The sequence below is a fragment of the Rhamphochromis longiceps genome, linkage group LG20, assembly GCF_057381845.1.
Source record: "Rhamphochromis longiceps isolate RC_006_pf linkage group LG20, R_longiceps_female_GT1.1, whole genome shotgun sequence".
In the NCBI taxonomy this organism is placed as follows: Eukaryota; Metazoa; Chordata; class Actinopteri; order Cichliformes; family Cichlidae; genus Rhamphochromis; species Rhamphochromis longiceps.
In genome coordinates this window covers 37,520,442-37,539,309 of record NC_140576.1, presented here as the reverse complement: position 1 = coordinate 37,539,309, position 18,868 = coordinate 37,520,442, and the positions used below count along the sequence as shown (strand labels likewise).

Below are 18,868 nucleotides of genomic sequence, written 5' to 3'. Positions count from 1 at the left end.
CTCAAAAGCCTGCCATCCATGGATTCTGTCAGTGTTTTGATCTGTTCACCATCAACATTGCGTGCAGCAGCAACCACAGCCTCCCAGACACTGTTCAGAGAGGTGTACTGTTTTCCCTCCTTGTAAATCTCACATTTGATGATGGACCACAGGTTCTCAATGGGGTTCAGATCAGGTGAACAAGGAGGCCATGTCATTAGTTTTTCTTCTTTTATACCCTTTCTTGCCAGCCACGCTGTGGAGTACTTGGACGCGTGTGATGGAGCATTGTCCTGCATGAAAATCATGTTTTTCTTGAAGGATGCAGACTTCTTCCTGTACCACTGCTTGAAGAAGGTGTCTTCCAGAAACTGGCAGTAGGACTGGGAGTTGAGCTTGACTCCATCCTTAACCCGAAAAGGCCCCACAAGCTCATCTTTGATGATACCAGCCCAAACCAGTACTCCACCTCCACCTTGCTGGCGTCTGAGTGGGACTGGAGCTCTCTGCCCTTTACCAATCCAGCCACGGGCCCATCCATCTGGCCCATCAAGACTCACTCTCATTTCATCAGTCCATAAAACCTTAGAAAAACCAGTCTTGAGATATTTCTTGGCCCAGTCTTGACGTTTCAGCTTGTGTGTCTTGTTCAGTGGTGGTCGTCTTTCAGCCTTTCTTACCTTGGCCATGTCTCTGAGTATTGCACACCTTGTGCTTTTGGGCACTCCAGTGATGTTGCAGCTCTGAAATATGGCCAAACTGGTGGCAAGTGGCATCTTGGCAGCTGCACGCTTGACTTTTCTCAGTTCATGGGCAGTTATTTTGCGCCTTGGTTTTTCCACACGCTTCTTGCGACCCTGTTGACTATTTTGAATGAAACGCTTGATTGTTCGATGATCACGCTTCAGAAGCTTTGCAATTTTGAGACTGCTGCATCCCTCTGCAAGATATCTCACTATTTTTGACTTTTCTGAGCCTGTCAAGTCCTTCTTTTGACCCGTTTTGCCAAAGGAAAGGACGTTGCCTAATAATTATGCACACCTGATATAAGGTGTTGATGTCATTAGACCACACCCCTTCTCATTACAGAGATGCACATCACCTAATATGCTTAATTGGTAGTAGGCTTTCGAGCCTATACAGCTTGGAGTAAGACAACATGCATGAAGAGGATGATGTGGACAAAATACTCATTTGCCTAATAATTCTGCACTCCCTGTACAAATGGTTAATGCGAATATATGTTACTCCGGAAAAATTGAATAAGTACAACTCTAATATTCCAGACACTTGTAATAAATGTAATGAAGATAAAGGTAACTTTTGGCATTGTATTTGGGATTGCAGGAAGATAGGCTCTTTTTGGGTTGCAGTAACACAAACTATGAAACAAATATTATCCAAAGAGGTTGTTTTGGATCCTGGCTTCCTTGTTCTGGGATTGTACCCAGAAAACATGAGGTACACAAAAAGTGACAGAATGTTTATTGATATGGGTTTGTTACAAGCAAAAAGATTAATCGCACTAAAATGGAAAAGAACAAGGGAACCGACTATCACACAGTGGATAAAACAAATGATGGTGGCTTTGCCATTGGAGCGGATAACATGTATACTGAAAAGGAAATTGGATGTTTTTGAGAAGGTGTGGAGAACATTTGTGAATTTTGTAGAAGGATTTGTATTATCTGAGGAGGACGAGGACTGAGGGCAATGACATTTGATTTGGGATAATGATAAATTTAGGCCTTTAACGGAGTGATAAATCTGATGACTTTTTTGTTTTCTTTTTGCTGTCTGAGAGGAGTGTATGTTCATGTAGTATTTAGAATGTTGGACTGTTTGTAAGTCATTAAAATGTAAAAAAATAATAAAGATATTGTTGGGGGGAAAAAAGCCGCCAAAATACTTTTTTTCTCTTTTTTCTCAGTCAGAAAAAGACTTTCTAAATGTTCAAAGCTCGGTCCTTTGTTGGTCTTTAAAGATTCAATATTTGGTCTCTGTAATCTTTGTTTGTATTTATTGACATTATTTCTTGTGTTCATACATTTTCGAGTCTCCGGTGTTTCCTCGTTTTGTGATCCTTTGCGTTGTCTCGTCTTCCTTGTTTCCACTTCCCATTTTATTTTTAGTCATTGCTCTTCCTCGTGTGTTACCTGTGCATTTACTTCCTGCCTTCGTCTTCCATGATTGTTTCCATCTGTTGCTTGTCTGTGTCAGAGCTCCTTCCTTTAACCCCCCTCAGCAGTTTCATTTGTGTCTAATCAGCTTCTATTTGCTGTCTGTTGTCAGATTGTGTGTTTTGCCTCCGTGAGTCTGTTCTTCATCCCTCGTGTTCTGTTCGCTTTGTTTGTATTTTTATCTCTCTCATGTTCTCTGTTTTTTTCCTCTCTTCTGCTAAAGTGCATATAAAATATATTATTAGGCTTCTTATGCAAATCAAATCAAAATAACACCAATGATGTGTGTGTGTGTGTGTGTGTGTGTGTGTGTGTGTGTGTGTGTGTGTGTGTGTGTGTGTGTGTGTGTGTGTGTGCAGGGAGGGATGCAGACATAGTAAGTGGCAGTCGAGGGATGAATTAGTGTGTTTGTGTGAGCAGCAGCAGCACCTACAGCCTGTAATCTTCACAAGCTGACAGACTGAAAGCCTCAACAGTCTCCAGAAGGTTAAAGGTGACACAAACACACACAGTATCATCATCGATTACACGCACAGACTACATACTGTACCAACACACACACACACACACACAAGCACAGTGCCCCCCCCCCCACTGTGCTTGACAGGGTGACAGTTCAACAGCAGCAGATTGGAAGATCTGCCATAAAATCACACTGAGAGAGAGAGAGGGAGGGAGAGACGGCGGCTGCTGACAAGCAAGACCAGGAGAGGAGACGAGGAGAGAAGATGACGAGGACGGAGGAGAGCTCGCTCCCCAGAAGACCTAAAACAAAATCATGAGCGTTACGACACAATTATCCGACACAGGTTATGTAAGCAGCAGTGAAAGAAACTGCAGCCACACGACCTGAGACGCTGTTTGATTGACGAGGCACGGAAATTCACTGTGCAGCTGCTTTGACAGGTTCCTACAAGCAGGAGGACTGTTGGAAGGAAAAAGAGAGAATAATTTAGAGAAGAGGAGAGGTCAGGAAGGAGAGGCAGCGAAGAGGAACGCAAGGAAGAGAGGGGAGGAGAAAATAAGAGGAGAGGAGATGGTTGAAATCATTTGACAGGGATCTCGGTGAAGAGGGGGTTAGAGGGAGGAGATGAAGTGATTATGGGCTGGAAAAAGGAAAGGAGCAAAGAAGGAAGGAATGAGAAAAATAATGGAAACGCAGACGCAGAACGGGAGGCCTTCATGTCTCCCCACACTGTCATTTTATTTATTTTATTTATCCAGTTATAGTTCACCTTTTTCAATAAAGATTCAATCAGATTTCTCTTATATGCTCACCTTTTAATCAGTTCAATTAATCTGTGGGATTGACTTTCAAAATAAAATACCCGTGGAGTATTTCAATTATTCAAAAACAAAAGATAAAGTGAAATATTAATGAAAACAAAAGTAAATGACTTTTCTCTCCCAGCTGAGGCGCAATGTTTGTTTCCTACATTTAAATGTGCTGCACACTTCTTTAACTCTGAACTCGGGTTTAGTGTTAGTGTGTTAGTGTGTTAGCTGCATGCAAGCAGACCGAGTCACACAAATATGGAGCTTCGTTCTCTTAACGCATCAGAACTGAGGGTTATTTTTATTTATCAGTAATTATAGTTTTGGTGAAAATTGCACTTTTTTGTCTGTTTTCTGTGTTACGTGGACAATGTTCAGGTTAGACTTTTCTCACACGGAAACCAAAAAGCGAGTTGTGATTCTGCACAAAGTGACTCGTTGTGTTGGCGATGTGACACGTCATGATGCCAGGCTGCAAACACTTCAGTCCTGATGGATTTTTTTCCTGATAAAATCGATCAGCTCTGCACTCAGAAGGAAACAAATGGGGTGTTTTTCAAAGAGGTGTGATCGCTCTATTCAGGTCGAGAGGGGGAAAAAATCTATTCTCTGTGAGCTCATAATGAATTTTAGAGAGCGAGTCGATGAGCTTTAAGGCTGAAGGAGTAAATCTTGTTAATTGTCCTCCTGGTATCTGAGATCTATATTAAAGGGAGGTCACGGGGAGCACAGAGAGGGGGTTTTAGTACCAACACAGGAATGGACTCAGAGTAAAAGACGTGTTAACGGGAACAATCCTAAAGAAAAGGCTTTCTAAATAAAAACCATGAAGTGAAATAATGAGGAGAAAGTCAGAGGATGCACTGAGAATATAACTCTGTCTGACCTGCTGTGAGGACTTCAAGGTTCTATCTGTGGATTACTTTTTTTATTTGCTTGGTCTTCATTTTTGCATTTGCTTCCAAAAGTATTCACTCAACCATTCAAATCATTGAAATCAGGTGTTCCCGTCACTCCCACAGGTGTTGTGAAAGAATGCGACGCTGTGAGGAGCAGAGATGGGCAGTAACGCGTAACGCGTTACTGTAATCCGATTACTTTTTTCCAAGTAATGAGTAAAGTAAGGGATTACTATTGCAAAAACGGTAATTAGATTACCGTTAGATCTATCGCTTTATCACCTCTTCAGGTTGTAAATCGTGTTTTTAAAAAGTAACTAAGTAACTAAGTAATTAATTACTTTTGAAAATAAGTAATCAGTAAAGTAACGGGATTACATTTTTGGGGAAGTTATCAGTAATTAGTTACTGATTACTTTTTTCAAGTAACTTGACCAACACTGGTGAGGAGTTCAGAGTATCTCAGCGTGGAACTGTCACAGGATGCCCAGTCATGAAATTTCCACAATACTAAATATTCCACAGACACCTGTGGTTTTAGAATTCATTCAGTATAATAACACTGTGAGACTAATTGGGACCAACAGCAACTCAGTGGCAAAGTCAAATCACAGAGCAGGGTGAGCAGATGCTGAGACACAGAGTGTGCAGAGGTCGCCAGCTTCCTGCAGTCAGTCACCACAGACCTCCAAACTTCATGTGACTGTCAGATTAGCTGGAGAACAGCGCATAGAGAGCTTCATGGAGCGGGTTTCCATCGCTGAGCAGCTGCATCCAAGCTTTACATCACCAAGTGCAAAGCTTCAGGTGAAGAGGTGTAGAGCAGTGGAGACAGGCCACGCCTTCTTGTCCAGCATCAGGTCTGACCTCACAACTGTTCTTCTGGAGGAATGGTGGAAATTCCCATAAAACTCCTAAAGCTGAAGCTCAGAAGAGCTGAAGCTGTTATAGCTGCAAAGGCTCAACATCATATTAAACCTTATGGATTAATCCACGTGACGTTCACTCTTTTGGCAGCACAGTGCGAGGCCTACACTGCAGAGCCGTGTCATATGTTGTGCTGATGTGTTTTTAATAGATGCTGGTTGATACCAGACTTGGACATATTCACTGTTGGTCATCCTGGAGCATATTTAATATTTTTCAATATTCTTAGTTTTTCACACAGAGCATGATTTTCCATTATGATCAAAAACATGCAGATGTGCGTGCTGCAGCAGCCTTTCTGATGATGAAAGAGTTCATTATCCTGCTGGACAGAACACCCAGCCTGCCGATGGTTTAACCTGCAGGTTAATGTGTCATGGTCCTGGGTCGGTGACCCAGCGCTTTTAGTTATCATTTTCTAGTTTATGATGATGATGATTATTATTGTTAGAGTTCTGTGTGTTATATTTGGTCTGCCTTTGAGTCTGTCTCTGTCTATGGTGTCACCCCATCTGTTTGTGAATCTGTCTGTTTAGTTCAATGTCTTGTCTGGTTCCATGTGTCTGAGTTTCCTGTTTTATTGTGAAGGTTTGTGTCATATGTGAGTGTGCTCAGTTTACGTTTCCCCTGTCTCGTCAGCTGTGATTTCTCCCAGGTGTGTTCCCCTCCTGTCTCTCATCCCTTGATTACTGCCGTCTGTGTATTTAAGCCCTGTGTTTCTCTGTGTCAGTGTCGCGTCGTACCCTCAACTAGCTGTGTGTTCTGCTTCTATGTTCCTAGTGTTTGGTCTCCTGCTCCAGTTTAGTGTTTCTTTCCAGTGTTTCAGTCCTTGGTTCCTCTGTTCTGACTTTTGGTTTTCTTTTGGTGAGTTTAGTTTGTACGAGGTTTTTCCCAGCAATAAAGCTGCGCCTTAAGTTTCACTTCCGTGTCTGAGTTCTGCATTTTGGGTCCACCACTCCTGCTTGCCTGCCACACAGCGATTCATGACAGAACGACGCGACCAGTATGGATCCAGCAGACTCACTGAGGAAGCGCAGCTCAGCCTTTGACGGGACCCGGCTAGCGTTTGGAGGGCCTCCGTGCTGCCGTTCCTCACTAGCTGCTTACCCTTCGGTCCACTCACCTGCTTCCTTCCCCCGGATGCCCCGGTCTCACAGAAAACGCTCCCGCCGGTCCCGGGAGGATTACTATGAGGCCGCGAGCAACCAGCTTACACCAGCTCAAGCTTTCTACAAGATGTTAGGGATCATTATAGTGCCACCCGACTCACCCAGCGTTTCCACTTCACAGCAGGAGCAGCCACAGCCGAGTCATTCCTTGTCACATTCTGCCAGTGCTGCTTCCTCTTCTACTTGGAAGCGGCGAACGTGCCGCCAGCACTCACGGCTCCGGCAGGAGCCTGGGACTCTTCTCGACCAACCGCCTAGGGTGAGTGACAAAGTCCCCCTACATTCGCCTTCTGTGTCGAGGGATAAACGTACCGTTTCCCCCAAGGCCGCTAACGTCAGCTTCATGAACTCTAGATTTTCTGTTCCTCCTGTTCCAGAAAATGACAGTATTCATTTTGAGAGCGATCGTTTCCACTTTGGTTCAAAAGACTGTGCTTCTGATGCTCCTTCGGACCCAGGAGTTAAGACTGTTTCATCTGGAACTGTTTATTCTGGGGCTATGTCAGCTCTGTTAGCCGCCCGGCCCGAAGCTCTGTTAGCCGCCCGGCCCGAAGCTCTGTTAGCCGCCCGGCCCGAAGCTCTGTTAGCCGCCCGGCCCGAAGCTCTGTTAGCCGCCCGGCCCGAAGCTCAGTCGCCACCTCCACCACATTCAGCCTCGCTTCCCATAGCACAGTCACATCCACAGCCTGACTTACTACAAACCTTATTTCAATCCTTAGCCCAGTCAATAGCTCAGTTGGTAGAGGACTCATCAGCCTTATCGTCAGCTCGGTTTCCAACTTCACAACCATCATTTTCCCGACCTTTTCTTCAGTTGCCCTCAGCTCAGCCACCTATACAGCCATCATCTTCACCTACACCTCCGGTACAGCAAGCTATGTCTATCCAACCCTTACAGAACTGTTCCACAACCTTGAATCCTAATCAGAGAGACAAACCAAACAATATTGTTATCAGTCCTCAAAAGCTGGCCAGTTCTGAGACTGAGATTCACTCCAGGGCCTCCCCAGAGGCTGGGTTTCAGCCCCCAGCAGACTCTGGACCCCTGGCGGTTAAGAAGCCAGCTGAGGACCGCACCCGGCCGTTGCTGCCTGAGCAGACTCAATGCTCTGTGCAGCTGCAGTCTGCCATGTGTTTGCCAGAGGCCCGTGTGCCTGCTGGTCCTGTTGCGTTCCTGCCAGAGGCCCGTGTGCCTGCTGGTCCTGTTGCGTTCCTGCCAGAGGTCTCCGCGTGCCTGCTGGTCCTGTTGCGTTCCTGCCAGAGGTCTCCGCACCTGCTGGTTCTGTTCTGTGTGTGCCGGGGGCTCCAGTGCCCACTGGTTCTGAGACTGTTTTTGCTGGGGGGCCCGAGGAGCCCGTCCAGCCATCTGCCTCGTCAGCTGGGGGGCCCGAGGAGCCCGTCCAGCCTCCTTTCTCGTCAGCTGGGGGGCCCGAGGAGCCCATCCAGCCTCCAGCTGCTCCACCAGCAGCCTCATCCACGCTTGCAGCAGCAGTTTCATCCATGCCGCCACCTGCTGCAGCGCCTCCGTCTGCATCCTCCACGCCGTTGCCTGGCCCGGCCTCTGCTGCATCCTCCACGCCGTCGCCTGGTCCGGATTCAGCATCCTCAGCATCGCCTGGTCCAGCGCATGCTTCGGCTTCATCCGCTTCACCTGGTCCGGCCCCCGCGTCTTCATCCTCGCCTGGTCCGGCCCCCGCGTCTTCATCCTCGCCTGGTCCGGCCCCCGCGTCTTCATCCTCGCCTGGTCCGGCCCCCGCGTCTTCATCAGCTGCTTTGCCTGGTCCGGCCTCAGCTTGCGCCTGCTTCAGCTGCTTTGCCTGGTCCGGCCTCAGCTTGCGCCTGCTTCAGCTGCTTTGCCTGGTCCGGCCTCAGCTTGCGCCTGCTTCAGCTGCTTTGCCTGGTCCGGCCTCAGCTTGCGCCTCGTCTGGTCCGGCCTCAGCTTGCGCCTCGCCTGGGGCTGCAGGGGCCACGCCGCCTTCAGGTCCCCTACTACCACCTCCACATCGTCGGTCATCTGCCAGGCCGCTTGTTGGGCATCTCCGCCACCGTGGACGCCCTCCTGAACGCCGCCACTGCCTTCCGCGTGGCCGGCCTCCGGACTTGTTTCCACGCCGCCGTTGCCGTCCGCACGGTCGGCCCCCAGAACTGTTTCCACGCCGCCGTTGCCGTCCGCACGGTCGGCCCCCAGAACTGTTTCCACGCCGCCGTTGCCGTCCGCACGGTCGGCCCCCAGAACTGTTTCCACGCCGCCGTTGCCGTCCGCACGGTCGGCCCCCAGAACTGTTTCCACGCCGCCGTTGCCGTCCGCACGGTCGGCCCCCAGAACTGTTTCTACGCCGTTGCCGTCCGCACGGTCGGCCCCCAGAACTGTTTCTACGCCGTTGCCGTCCGCACGGTCAGCCCCCAGAACTGTTTCCACGCCACTGCCTACTGCGTGGCCGGCATCCGGACCTGCCCCGTTGCCATTCGCATGGTCGGCCTCCTGAACTTGACCATCTGGGCCTTTTTGGACTCTGTCCCTCCGTCCTGGGCCCCCTCCGCCCGCCCTGGTCGGGTTGTTTTCTGTTTTGTTTTGGTCCGTTTTTTCGTTTCTGCTGGGCTGTCTGGTGCCAGCCCTTGAGGGGGGGGGGGGGGTACTGTCATGGTCCTGGGTCGGTGACCCAGCGCTTTTAGTTATCATTTTCTAGTTTATGATGATGATGATTATTATTGTTAGAGTTCTGTGTGTTATATTTGGTCTGCCTTTGAGTCTGTCTCTGTCTATGGTGTCACCCCATCTGTTTGTGAATCTGTCTGTTTAGTTCAATGTCTTGTCTGGTTCCATGTGTCTGAGTTTCCTGTTTTATTGTGAAGGTTTGTGTCATATGTGAGTGTGCTCAGTTTACGTTTCCCCTGTCTCGTCAGCTGTGATTTCTCCCAGGTGTGTTCCCCTCCTGTCTCTCATCCCTTGATTACTGCCGTCTGTGTATTTAAGCCCTGTGTTTCTCTGTGTCAGTGTCGCGTCGTACCCTCAACTAGCTGTGTGTTCTGCTTCTATGTTCCTAGTGTTTGGTCTCCTGCTCCAGTTTAGTGTTTCTTTCCAGTGTTTCAGTCCTTGGTTCCTCTGTTCTGACTTTTGGTTTTCTTTTGGTGAGTTTAGTTTGTACGAGGTTTTTCCCAGCAATAAAGCTGCGCCTTAAGTTTCACTTCCGTGTCTGAGTTCTGCATTTTGGGTCCACCACTCCTGCTTGCCTGCCACACAGCGATTCATGACATAATGAGTGTGTGATCAAACAGCGACCGCACTGATTGATGCTCTATCACACCTGAGCACAGAGAGAGCTGAATGTCACCATGTGGTTCTAAAATAACTGAACACACTTTTATTCAGTTTTAGAAAGTGGCTCGCTGAGGCCGGCTCCTCCTGTTTATTCAATAAAAATGTTTTGAACACGTATTTCAGTCGGTTTCAGAGCAGTTAAACCAACATTTTCATGGACAGGTAAAAAAAAAAAACAGCAACACAAGCAAAATTTAAAAACATTTTTTTCAGATTGTAAAAAATCCAAAATGTTCTCTGCAGCATAACAGAGCAGATTTGCTGCAGAGTTAATGCTGAATTTGTCTTTTATTAAATTAATTAAAATGTCATGTTTTCCCTCATGTGTGCTATTACTGTTGACGTGTCCTTGAGCAAGATATAAAAAATGGCCCCCAGTGCGTCCATTAATGTATGAATACGTCACACAGCTCATAGGAGGAGCAGAAACTGCCTCACTGTAGGAGCCACCCTCCAGTGGTCATCGAGGGAACTGCAGGTTTTGGTTTTCCACAGCATTTTAAGCTCTGACGGTTGCTGCTTGATTTTATATTCCAGGTTAACTCATCAAAACCAGCCATGGAAAAAGAAAAAGAAAATAATTGTGGCCTATTGAACATTAAAACAGACAAAAGAATTCATTTAATCGTCTCCACATCCTCTGATATTCTCCTAATCTGCTCTTAATTTGCTGTACGGCCTCATTAAGCCCCTCTGAGTTCTTCATTCTGTCTTATTCATATATTTTTCTACTTATAAGAAGTCATTTCCTTGATAACATCTTGAACGTGATCATAATTAATGTATTTCTTTTTGAACAAATTCATCACATGACATCTTTCAGCTCCTCGCTGTTTCCATATATTCGATGAGTTCTATTTTCATCTGTGTTGCTCTTTCTTCAGCTCGGTGAAGACAGTTGGTGCTCTGGCCTTCGTCTCAGCTGTCCTCTGAAACCAGCAACAGCACAGCGGGACCTGGAGACGCCGTGGACTGAATGTGTGGATGTTTCAGTGGCGCTTTCATGCTGCCGTCGTCTCGCAGAAAGACTCACATCATCGATTTGACCGGTTGTGTCCACCCTGCTGTGAGAGGGAGGCTACATTAACTGATCAGCAGGGACCACGAGAGGCCGGAGGAGGTCAAACTGGTCAATAGCTTCGACCTCTCCCTCTCTGTCACAAGGAATTTTAATTTACATCACATTCACTGGGCCTGACGGTGTGTGCAGAGGAAAGGTCACCGTTTGATTCCAATCAAGAGCTGAGAGATGTGCTCAGAAATATGATCGCACATTTTTGAACACTTAAACTGCTTACTGCAGTTTAAGCACTGTAGATTAAAAAGAAAAGAAATAACTGCAGCAACACAATAAAAGTTGGAAAAAACATTGACTGTATATAAAAGACAGCATGGCCATAGCAACGTCCACATTTGAAGCATTTGAAGCAGAGGGAACAGAATTTATTCCATTTGACAGACTAGTTACACAATATGGGATCAACAAGACAAGATTTTTAGAATATCAACAAATTAAATCCATAGTAAAAAAGAAATTTAACCTCAGTCAAGTTGAATTACAAACACCACCAAGTGCGGCACATTTTCTTACTCTTAAATCCCCCAAATTATTATCTAAAATATACAGAACACTTTCTAAATTAGATGAATCAATATCACTTCCTATTGCAAAATGGGAAGCAGATTTATCAGTCAGCTTAGACCAAAACTTCTGGTCTCAGATTTGCTTAAAAACCTTTAAATTAATTAAAAATCCCAGTCTGCAATTAATACAATACAAAATACTACATAGAGTGCACTATACAGGTCATCGGATGTTCAAGATGGGCTTTACATCTTCCAACAACTGCTCACACTGTCAAGGCAATACACCAGACAATTACATCCACGCTCTTTGGTTCTGTCCACCAGTGCAAAAGTTTTGGCGCGAGATATGTGAAGACTTATCGAAGTGTCTGAAATGTAACATTCCAACTTCCCCCTTAGTGTGTTTGTTGGGCAGCTTAGATAATGTCACTTCAGAAAAGAATATCGCCCATATGGTTTTCACTGCCCTATGCATAGCCAAGAAAACAGTCCTCATGAACTGGAAAAATAAAAATAATCTTAATTCTAACCAATATAGAAATTATCTATTAGATTACATTAGTCTTGATACAGCCTCTGCCACCACATCAGATCAATTGCTCTGGGCTCCTTTGATCAGCTCCATCACCTAGTGGGGGTGGGGGGTCATAGTTTGGTCCCGCCTTCACTGTTGTGATTGGTGTGGGGGTAGGGACAGGCTTAGGGCGTCGGGGGGTTCACCGGAGGCATCTTCCTTGGGGGGCTCAACCCGGGGTAGCGGTCATGTCCGGTTGGGGGCTCTGTTGGCTCTCCGGTGACGGTTTCCTCGTGGCTGCGTGCAGCGGGGCTAGGGGAGGGTCTGTGCTGACGGACGTGGGTTACTGACCTGGTAGCCTGGCTGGCCCTGGGTGGGTCCGGGATGGGCGTGGGGTTCTGGGGGTGCTCCGTCTCTGGGCGGGGGCCCGGGCCGGGCCTTGGGGGCTTGGGTCCTGGTTGGTGTGTTGCCGGGGTTGTGGGCGGGTGGGTGCATGGGGGCCCAGCCCTGGAGCAGGGTGCCGCTGGTGCGTCAAGCCACCTGGGGGGCTCTTCAACTGGTGGGGGAGATTGTCACATCTTGCAGGAGCTTTCCTCTCTTCAGGAACTCTCTCTGCAGGAGGGGGAGATACAGGAGAGGTGGAGGAAGATCTCAGCCTGGGTGTTTATTGTCTTATGTAGTCTGGAAGATGAGTGGATGGTGGGGTGGGTGCAGTTTTCTCTGTGGTGGGGTTGGGTGGACTGTCCCGGGCTCTGTGGGGCCGGGGGGCGCTGCTGCACTGGGCCCCGGTCTGGATGGGCCTGGGCCCCCTTTCCCTGGCGGGTCGCGGAGTATGGGGGTGCCTACTGGGGTCAGCGGGGGAGCTGGCCCCAGGGAGGGGTTACCTGCCCCTCCCTTCCTTCCCTCCCCATCTCCAGCTGCCTCCCTCTTCCCGCTCCACCACAACCACCCACACATGCAGGACCTTGGAGTAGGGGTATGTCACCAGGGTGCAGAGGAGGCTACCCCCCCCTCTGTCCCCTTCTGGCTGCCTCTGCCTCAATTTTATCCCACAACTTAGACATTCACATTACTCACACTCTCATTACACATACATATAGGATCTTGGGGGTGGGCACGATACACGGAGTCCAAAGTACCATCAGGGTGTACACCCCACCCCTGGCATCGTTGCCCACCTCTCAATTTTAAATACACGTAGACATTGAGGGCTAGCAGGAGGGACCATGCGCTTACCTGCTGCTCTCTGGCAGGTAGCTCCATGCCCTCCTGGGTTTTAAATGCACCTTAGAACACACATGCATCAACACTACAATGAGCGGGTGGAGGGAGGTTTGGAGTCTTCTCCCACCCCCGTTCTCTGCGGCCTGCTGGAGCGGGAGGGCTAGGAGGAGTTGGCCGTCCGACTGCGGTCTGGGGTGTGGGGCCTCCCTGCTGCTACGGAGTCGGGGCGGTCTGCCTCTCCCCACCGCAGGGAAAAGGGTAACACCACCTGGGTCTGGGTGCAGTTCCCCCCTCCAGGGGCAAGGGTACCTAGACCCGGTTTGTAGAGTACGCTTGGGGAGTGTGATCGTGTGTACAGCGTCTCTTTATGTCTGTCTCCACGTTGGTTGAGTGTGGAGTAAGTGCATATGAGAGCATGGGGGGGGGGAATGGATGTTTGTGTCTGTGTGTGCCTGTATGTCTGTGTCTATATGTCAGGTTGGGTATCAGACGCCACGTCTCTGGGGACATCTCAGGCCCTCCAAGGTTTGGAGGCCTATCTCCCCCTACCACCACTTCCCCTGCCGGTGGCGGACTCCCTCAGGTGTCGGTGCGTTGGTGGTTCTTTGTGTCTGGGGGTGGGCGTCCAGGTACACACCGGCTCACTCCTTGGCGGCCGCTTATCGGGGCCTGGAGCCTGGGGCTCGCTTGGGCCCCTTCGGAGGTGGTGTGCCCCCGGCCTCTCGGCCTGGGGCTCGGTCACTCGGGCACAGCTGGGGGCCGGCGGAGCTCACGGGCGCGTCACTGCAACTCCCCCTGGCTTCTGCTCCGCGGCTGCTGAGTGAGCCCTCATCTGGGACTCAGCTCTTTCTGGGACAGTGGCGCAGCTGCCCCTCTGTTGGTCTTCCATGGTCTCTTGTGTTCTGGGGGCCTCTGGATGTCTGGAGTTTTGATCTCCTCCATACCCGCTTCACACCCCGGAGGACGGGGCGGTGGCCCCCCCACACTCCCTAGCAGATCGTTACATGGAGAAACCTTTGGAATACAAGCGCGCTGATCCACACAGGTATGCACACGGGTGTTCACTGCTTGTAGACCCAAATTACACCTTTCTTGGCTGCTACTTCGAAGCACATCTGTCCTGCGTGCTGCACAACAACATTGAATATTTAGTATTTACTGCTGTTTACACTTAGCTAGATTAATGCGATGGTGTTGTGTTTAGTATGTTGCTTTGTTTTGTTTTTTTGCTTGTTTTCTATTCTTCCCTCAACAGGTGATCCAGGAGATTTTTATTTTTTTTCTCCCCCCCTTTCTCACTGTCCCTCTCCCCTTCTGTTTTTCCTTTCCTTCCTCTTTCTTTCTCCCTTTCCTATCTCTCACTCATGTCTGTCCCGTCTGTAACATCTGAAAATAAAATATAATAAATAATAAAAACAAAGATCGACCAAATGGACCAATACGGCAATGCCACGATGATCCATTTGGCAAAGTAAATCCATTGGGTATCCTTGTTGGTCTTCAGACAACAATTCTGATGGCTAAAGAACCAAATGGGACAGGCAAAAAAAAAAAAAAAAAAAAAAGTTGGAAAAAACATTGACTGTATATAAAAGACGGCATGGCCATAGCAACGTCCACATTTGAAGCATTTTAATTTTTTGGATGATGCATGGATCAGAGACCACTTTCAATTTCGTTGTACCTGTGACAATGACAATAAAGACATTCTATTTTATTCTATTCTATTTTGACTGCAAATGTCTTTATTTTTGGAGCCAAATCCTTTGCAGAGGTCTGGTGAGGTGAGGTGAGGCCTCAGCAGACTGCCAGCTGCTACTCCCGCCTATGTCGAACCTTGAGTCAATAAAGAGTTACACAGAGGGTAAAGAACATAAAGAGATGTACAGTTGTACTTTTTTGTGGCAGGCTGTAAACATGTTTATTTCTGATGAACGTTTTAACATGGACGTCTGTGGGGACTGACTCACTTCTAGATTCAACCTCGAGTGGCCATTAGAGGAACTGCACCTCCATTTTCAGGCCACTGTAAAAAAAAATCACTTCAGAGATGTGAGGACAATTTAAAAAATCAAGTTTATTGTTTATAAAAGAACCTTTTGCCTTTTATACTTTCAGCACTGCAGCTGATGACTGGAAGTCACAATATATGCACACACACACACACACACACTCGTTTTCACATCGTAGTGAGGACATTAATTGAAATAATGTTTTCTCTTGCAGCTTAACCAAACCATCAAACATGAACTAACGCTGAGCCTAAACCTAACCATAGCCTAACTGTGACCCTGACACTAAAACCACACTTTGAGCCTCAAACATGTCTGTAAACTCATGGGGAGTGACTGTTGGTCCCCACAAGTATAGTGGCATGGCAAACTTTCTGTCCTCACAAAGATGTCTAAACACGTACACACACCTCTGAACCTGGACTGCTTTTTCAGCAAGCAGTACGGCAGAGCAGAGTCTGTGTAATCACTGTGAGAGCTGTGAGGATAATGAAGTTTTAAAAGGCAGCGAAGAGAATTATTTTGAAATTATCTTGGAATCCGTCATTTGAAGCATTTGTCAAAATCTGTGGAGATCTACTGATAATAATCTCTTTTATGGATCTACAAGGCTAAGAAATCTCCTCTGTGTTCGTCCGACCATAAACATGAGCTGGATAAACCTCCCTCACAGGTACACCGTCCTCCATCACTGCTCGTGCAAAACATCCTGACTGAGCTGAAACTGTAAATGAACTGTCAGTGAAACAGGTTAAAAATAACTGTCTTTTTTATCCATTGTTTCTTTTTAGTTTCATGAAATGTAAATTTCATATTAAAGCTGTTAAAGGTTATGAAAATGACCAAAAATGATAAGAGTCACGTTATGAGCTCCACGTGTAATGTAAGCACTGCCATCTGCTGGTGAAATGAGCACACTGCTACTGACCTGACCTGTTTGAGTTATTCCAGCAAAATAAATGACGCTACTGTCAACCATTCATGCCTGTGTATGACCATTTCTGCCTCTGCTAATCTTTTTCCACTAAACCTGTTTCACATGTTCTATTTTTGCCTGTTTATAAACAGCTTTTCTTATATTTCATATGAGGAAGCACTGAGCTGCACGTTTTCACCTTTTGCTGTCTTCATTGAAGTTGCTGCTATTTTCATGCAATCTGCTGTGAGACGAGTGAGAAATGTCTCCCTTTCCTTTCTCCTCTGCATCAGGTTTGCATCACAGCTGAATAAGTTTGATCCAAAATAGTTTTTATCTGTTTGGCTTTATTTTCTGACCAACGGCAGCCTTCACGAGCTAATGAGGGGTGAGGTTCGTCTACGGAAATGGCTCCTGACGCCGGGGCAGCCATAAGCACGCCCGTGCACACATCCTCCCTGCACCGAGAAACCAAACGGACTCATTTTAAAGTGATCCGTCTGACGCACTGAAAGTTTTCTCAGCTTCGTAACTGGACTCTGAGTCGTAATCCTGCTCTTTAAGCAGAGAGTGAATGAACAGATAGCAGAACAGAACCAGCACCGTCATTCCCATCAAAGCTATTCCCACGAAGATGCCGACCAGTCCTGCGGTTGACGTCTCAGGTTGGGTCAGGTCCCCTGCTGCTGTAGAAAGACCCAGCATGTCATTCATGGTCATTTTAAAACTCCATTAAGAAACACGTTTGATTTTAAAGACGCTGCATTGTTAAACATGTTTGAAAGGTTTTACCGAACAGATTTACCGGTGACGTTGAGCCGGCAGCTGTCAGAGCCGTAGCCGTGATCCGTGCTCACTTTGCACACATACAGACCTGAGTCGTGAGTCGTCAGGCCGGACAGCTGAAGCGCGATTCGTCCTTCTGCGAGGGCATCGCTGTCGCTCCAGACTCGCCCTGCAAACCGTTTATCCTGAAGCTCTGAGACCTCGACGCCATCCTGCACACGATACAGGACTGAGAGCTCCTGATCGGCTATCAGGTCACAGAAGACAGAAAGCAGACTGGGCGAGCTGTTCGTTCTGGTGGTGAAGTTCCACTCCAGAGTGATGCTGTCGTTCTCCTCCGCCTGATGGAAGCTCTGTGACACCGTCACGATCAGCGATCCTGTGGAGGAGACACAACCAGAGGAGCCCACGCTGAGAACAGAAAAAAGCTTAAAGCAGTCGAATCAGTGAGTGAGGTTCTGTAAATGATGGATGATGAAGAGAAGGTTCAGACCAACCACAGACACAGGGCAGGAGGATGATGGGCAGCAGGACTCTGTCGATCATCTTCCTGTAGGAGGAGACAGAGATGAAGCAGCAGGAACACATGAAACCCAGACAACCTCTCCTCACTCAGTCCCTCAGAGCAGAGGGCCCGCTTGTGGGGGCCAAATGCATATAAATTATATCTACAGCAGAAGAATAAAAACTGCGAAATGGGGCAAAGAAAATGTTTGTTTGTTTCACAGTAGGTAAAATGTTAAATTAATTAATAAACATCACAATAATAAGTTTAGTTTATTAGCAAGATTCCTGTTAGGAATATTTTCTGAGTTACGGACTCCCGAGTTTAGGCTCAAGAGCTCGGGAGTCCAAACATATCTGCCATTTTTGAGGCTTCGTAACCTCAGATGTAGAACAGCTCAGCATCAGAACCGAAGGACAGAATCACGTTTTTTCATGAATGTTTTTATCTATAAGCAGCTGTGAGCATCAGTTTTCTGAATGAAAATGTTCTGAACAAATTCATTTAGTTTTTTAAGAAGTAAGTTTTAATAACTGTTTGTACATTTTTAACTTGTTTTTGGATTTGAAAAAATATATAAAAGCAGCAATTACTGGCATTAAACTTTCTATCATATAAAATATGTGCATTTATAAATATGAGTTTGGTAACTTGAGGGTTACATACTACGTTCTACTCGACTCTCACAGTAACACAACTAAAACTGCTGTGACTGATGGATTTCACAGCTGATGTAACAGGTTACTTCCTGAATAAGGTTCAGCAGGGAGGGGGAAATAAGAAATCAAGAAAACAACAGACAGACAGGAGCGCTTCAGTCTGCTTATGTCTTTCACTCCATAATCATGCAGATTACATAAACCATCATCAGTTAGACCGCTTCCACAGAATAGTGTCAGTTCTTATACGTTACCTTGTGTGTCTTCTGGGAACAGACCGACTCACTCTGCACAGACGCTACAACAAACCGCTGCCTCCTCCTGTCTGTTATTTCAAACCTACCCAGCAACTATTTGGTTTACCCAACTCCTGTTTCTCCTCTTCCCCACTGCTTCAGTCCCACTGCAACAACTGCAGGCCCTCTCATTTCTCATCTCGTGGAAGTTCCTGGAGTGAGAATCTATTTCTGAGGTCAAACACGTGAAGCAGCCACGCCCAGTCACCGCCAGAAGAATTCAGGCTGGGAATTCGATCCCCTCCCCGGTCACAGAGTCACAACTGATAATCACAAAGCTTTGATTTTGTTTACATTTAGAAAGAATTTAAAAAAAGCATAAGAATGTAACAGTAACGTTACAAAAGTGAGTGTGTGTGTGCGCGTGTGTGCATGTGTGTGTGTGTGTGTGAGTTCGGGGTCAGAGCTCTGATTACTGGTGGAGCAGATTCACTCCCACTTCTATTCCTGGTCTGAGGCTTGCTGTCCTTTGGCCTCTTTGGGCCTCGGTCAAAAAGGGTGGGGTGTTGCCCCCTCCCTACAGCTGCCTTCTCCGCTTCGTCTTCCCCTCCTTATTTCTTTGTTGGGGTGTGCACGTGGCTTTGGTTCTGCAGTCCTGTTTAAAGCAGAGGCGGAGCCAGA

At 47.3% G+C, this 18,868-nt stretch overlaps 1 protein-coding gene across 4 annotated transcripts; it reads right to left on the bottom strand.

Moving 5' to 3' along the window:
- Nucleotides 1-14,766: 14,766 nt before the first annotated feature.
- LOC146645900 (uncharacterized) lies at nt 14,767-18,618 on the bottom strand. 4 transcript variants are annotated; one of them, XR_014909006.1, is made up of 5 exons: nt 18,295-18,618; nt 17,285-17,337; nt 16,807-17,166; nt 15,044-16,687; nt 14,772-14,909 (listed from the first exon to the last, which is right to left on the bottom strand). XR_014909006.1 is itself a non-coding variant. In XM_085393342.1 (4 exons), the coding sequence occupies exons 1-4, from the start codon at nt 18,384-18,386 to the stop codon at nt 16,488-16,490; spliced, it is 702 nt and encodes a 233-aa protein (XP_085249468.1). In that variant the 5' UTR covers nt 18,387-18,618; the 3' UTR covers nt 14,767-16,487. The 4 variants fall into 4 exon arrangements, 3 of the variants coding, with proteins under 3 accessions (XP_085249468.1, XP_085249467.1, XP_085249469.1); XM_085393342.1 differs by having other exon boundaries at nt 14,767-16,684; XM_085393341.1 differs by having other exon boundaries at nt 14,768-16,687.
- Nucleotides 18,619-18,868: the final 250 nt, after the last annotated feature.

Bases quoted from the DNA above. Each gene is read 5' to 3' on its own strand.
- LOC146645900 (XM_085393341.1), bottom strand. From the start codon at position 18,386: ATGAGAAATGAGAGGGCCTGCAGTTGTTGCAGTGGGACTGAAGCAGTG. The intron at 17,338-18,294 runs GTAGGTTTGAAA...CTCCTCCTACAG, and splicing joins GTAAACCAAATAGTTGCTGG to GAAGATGATCGACAGAGTCC. The intron at 17,167-17,284 runs GTTGGTCTGAAC...TCTCCTCCACAG, and splicing joins CCTCCTGCCCTGTGTCTGTG to GATCGCTGATCGTGACGGTG.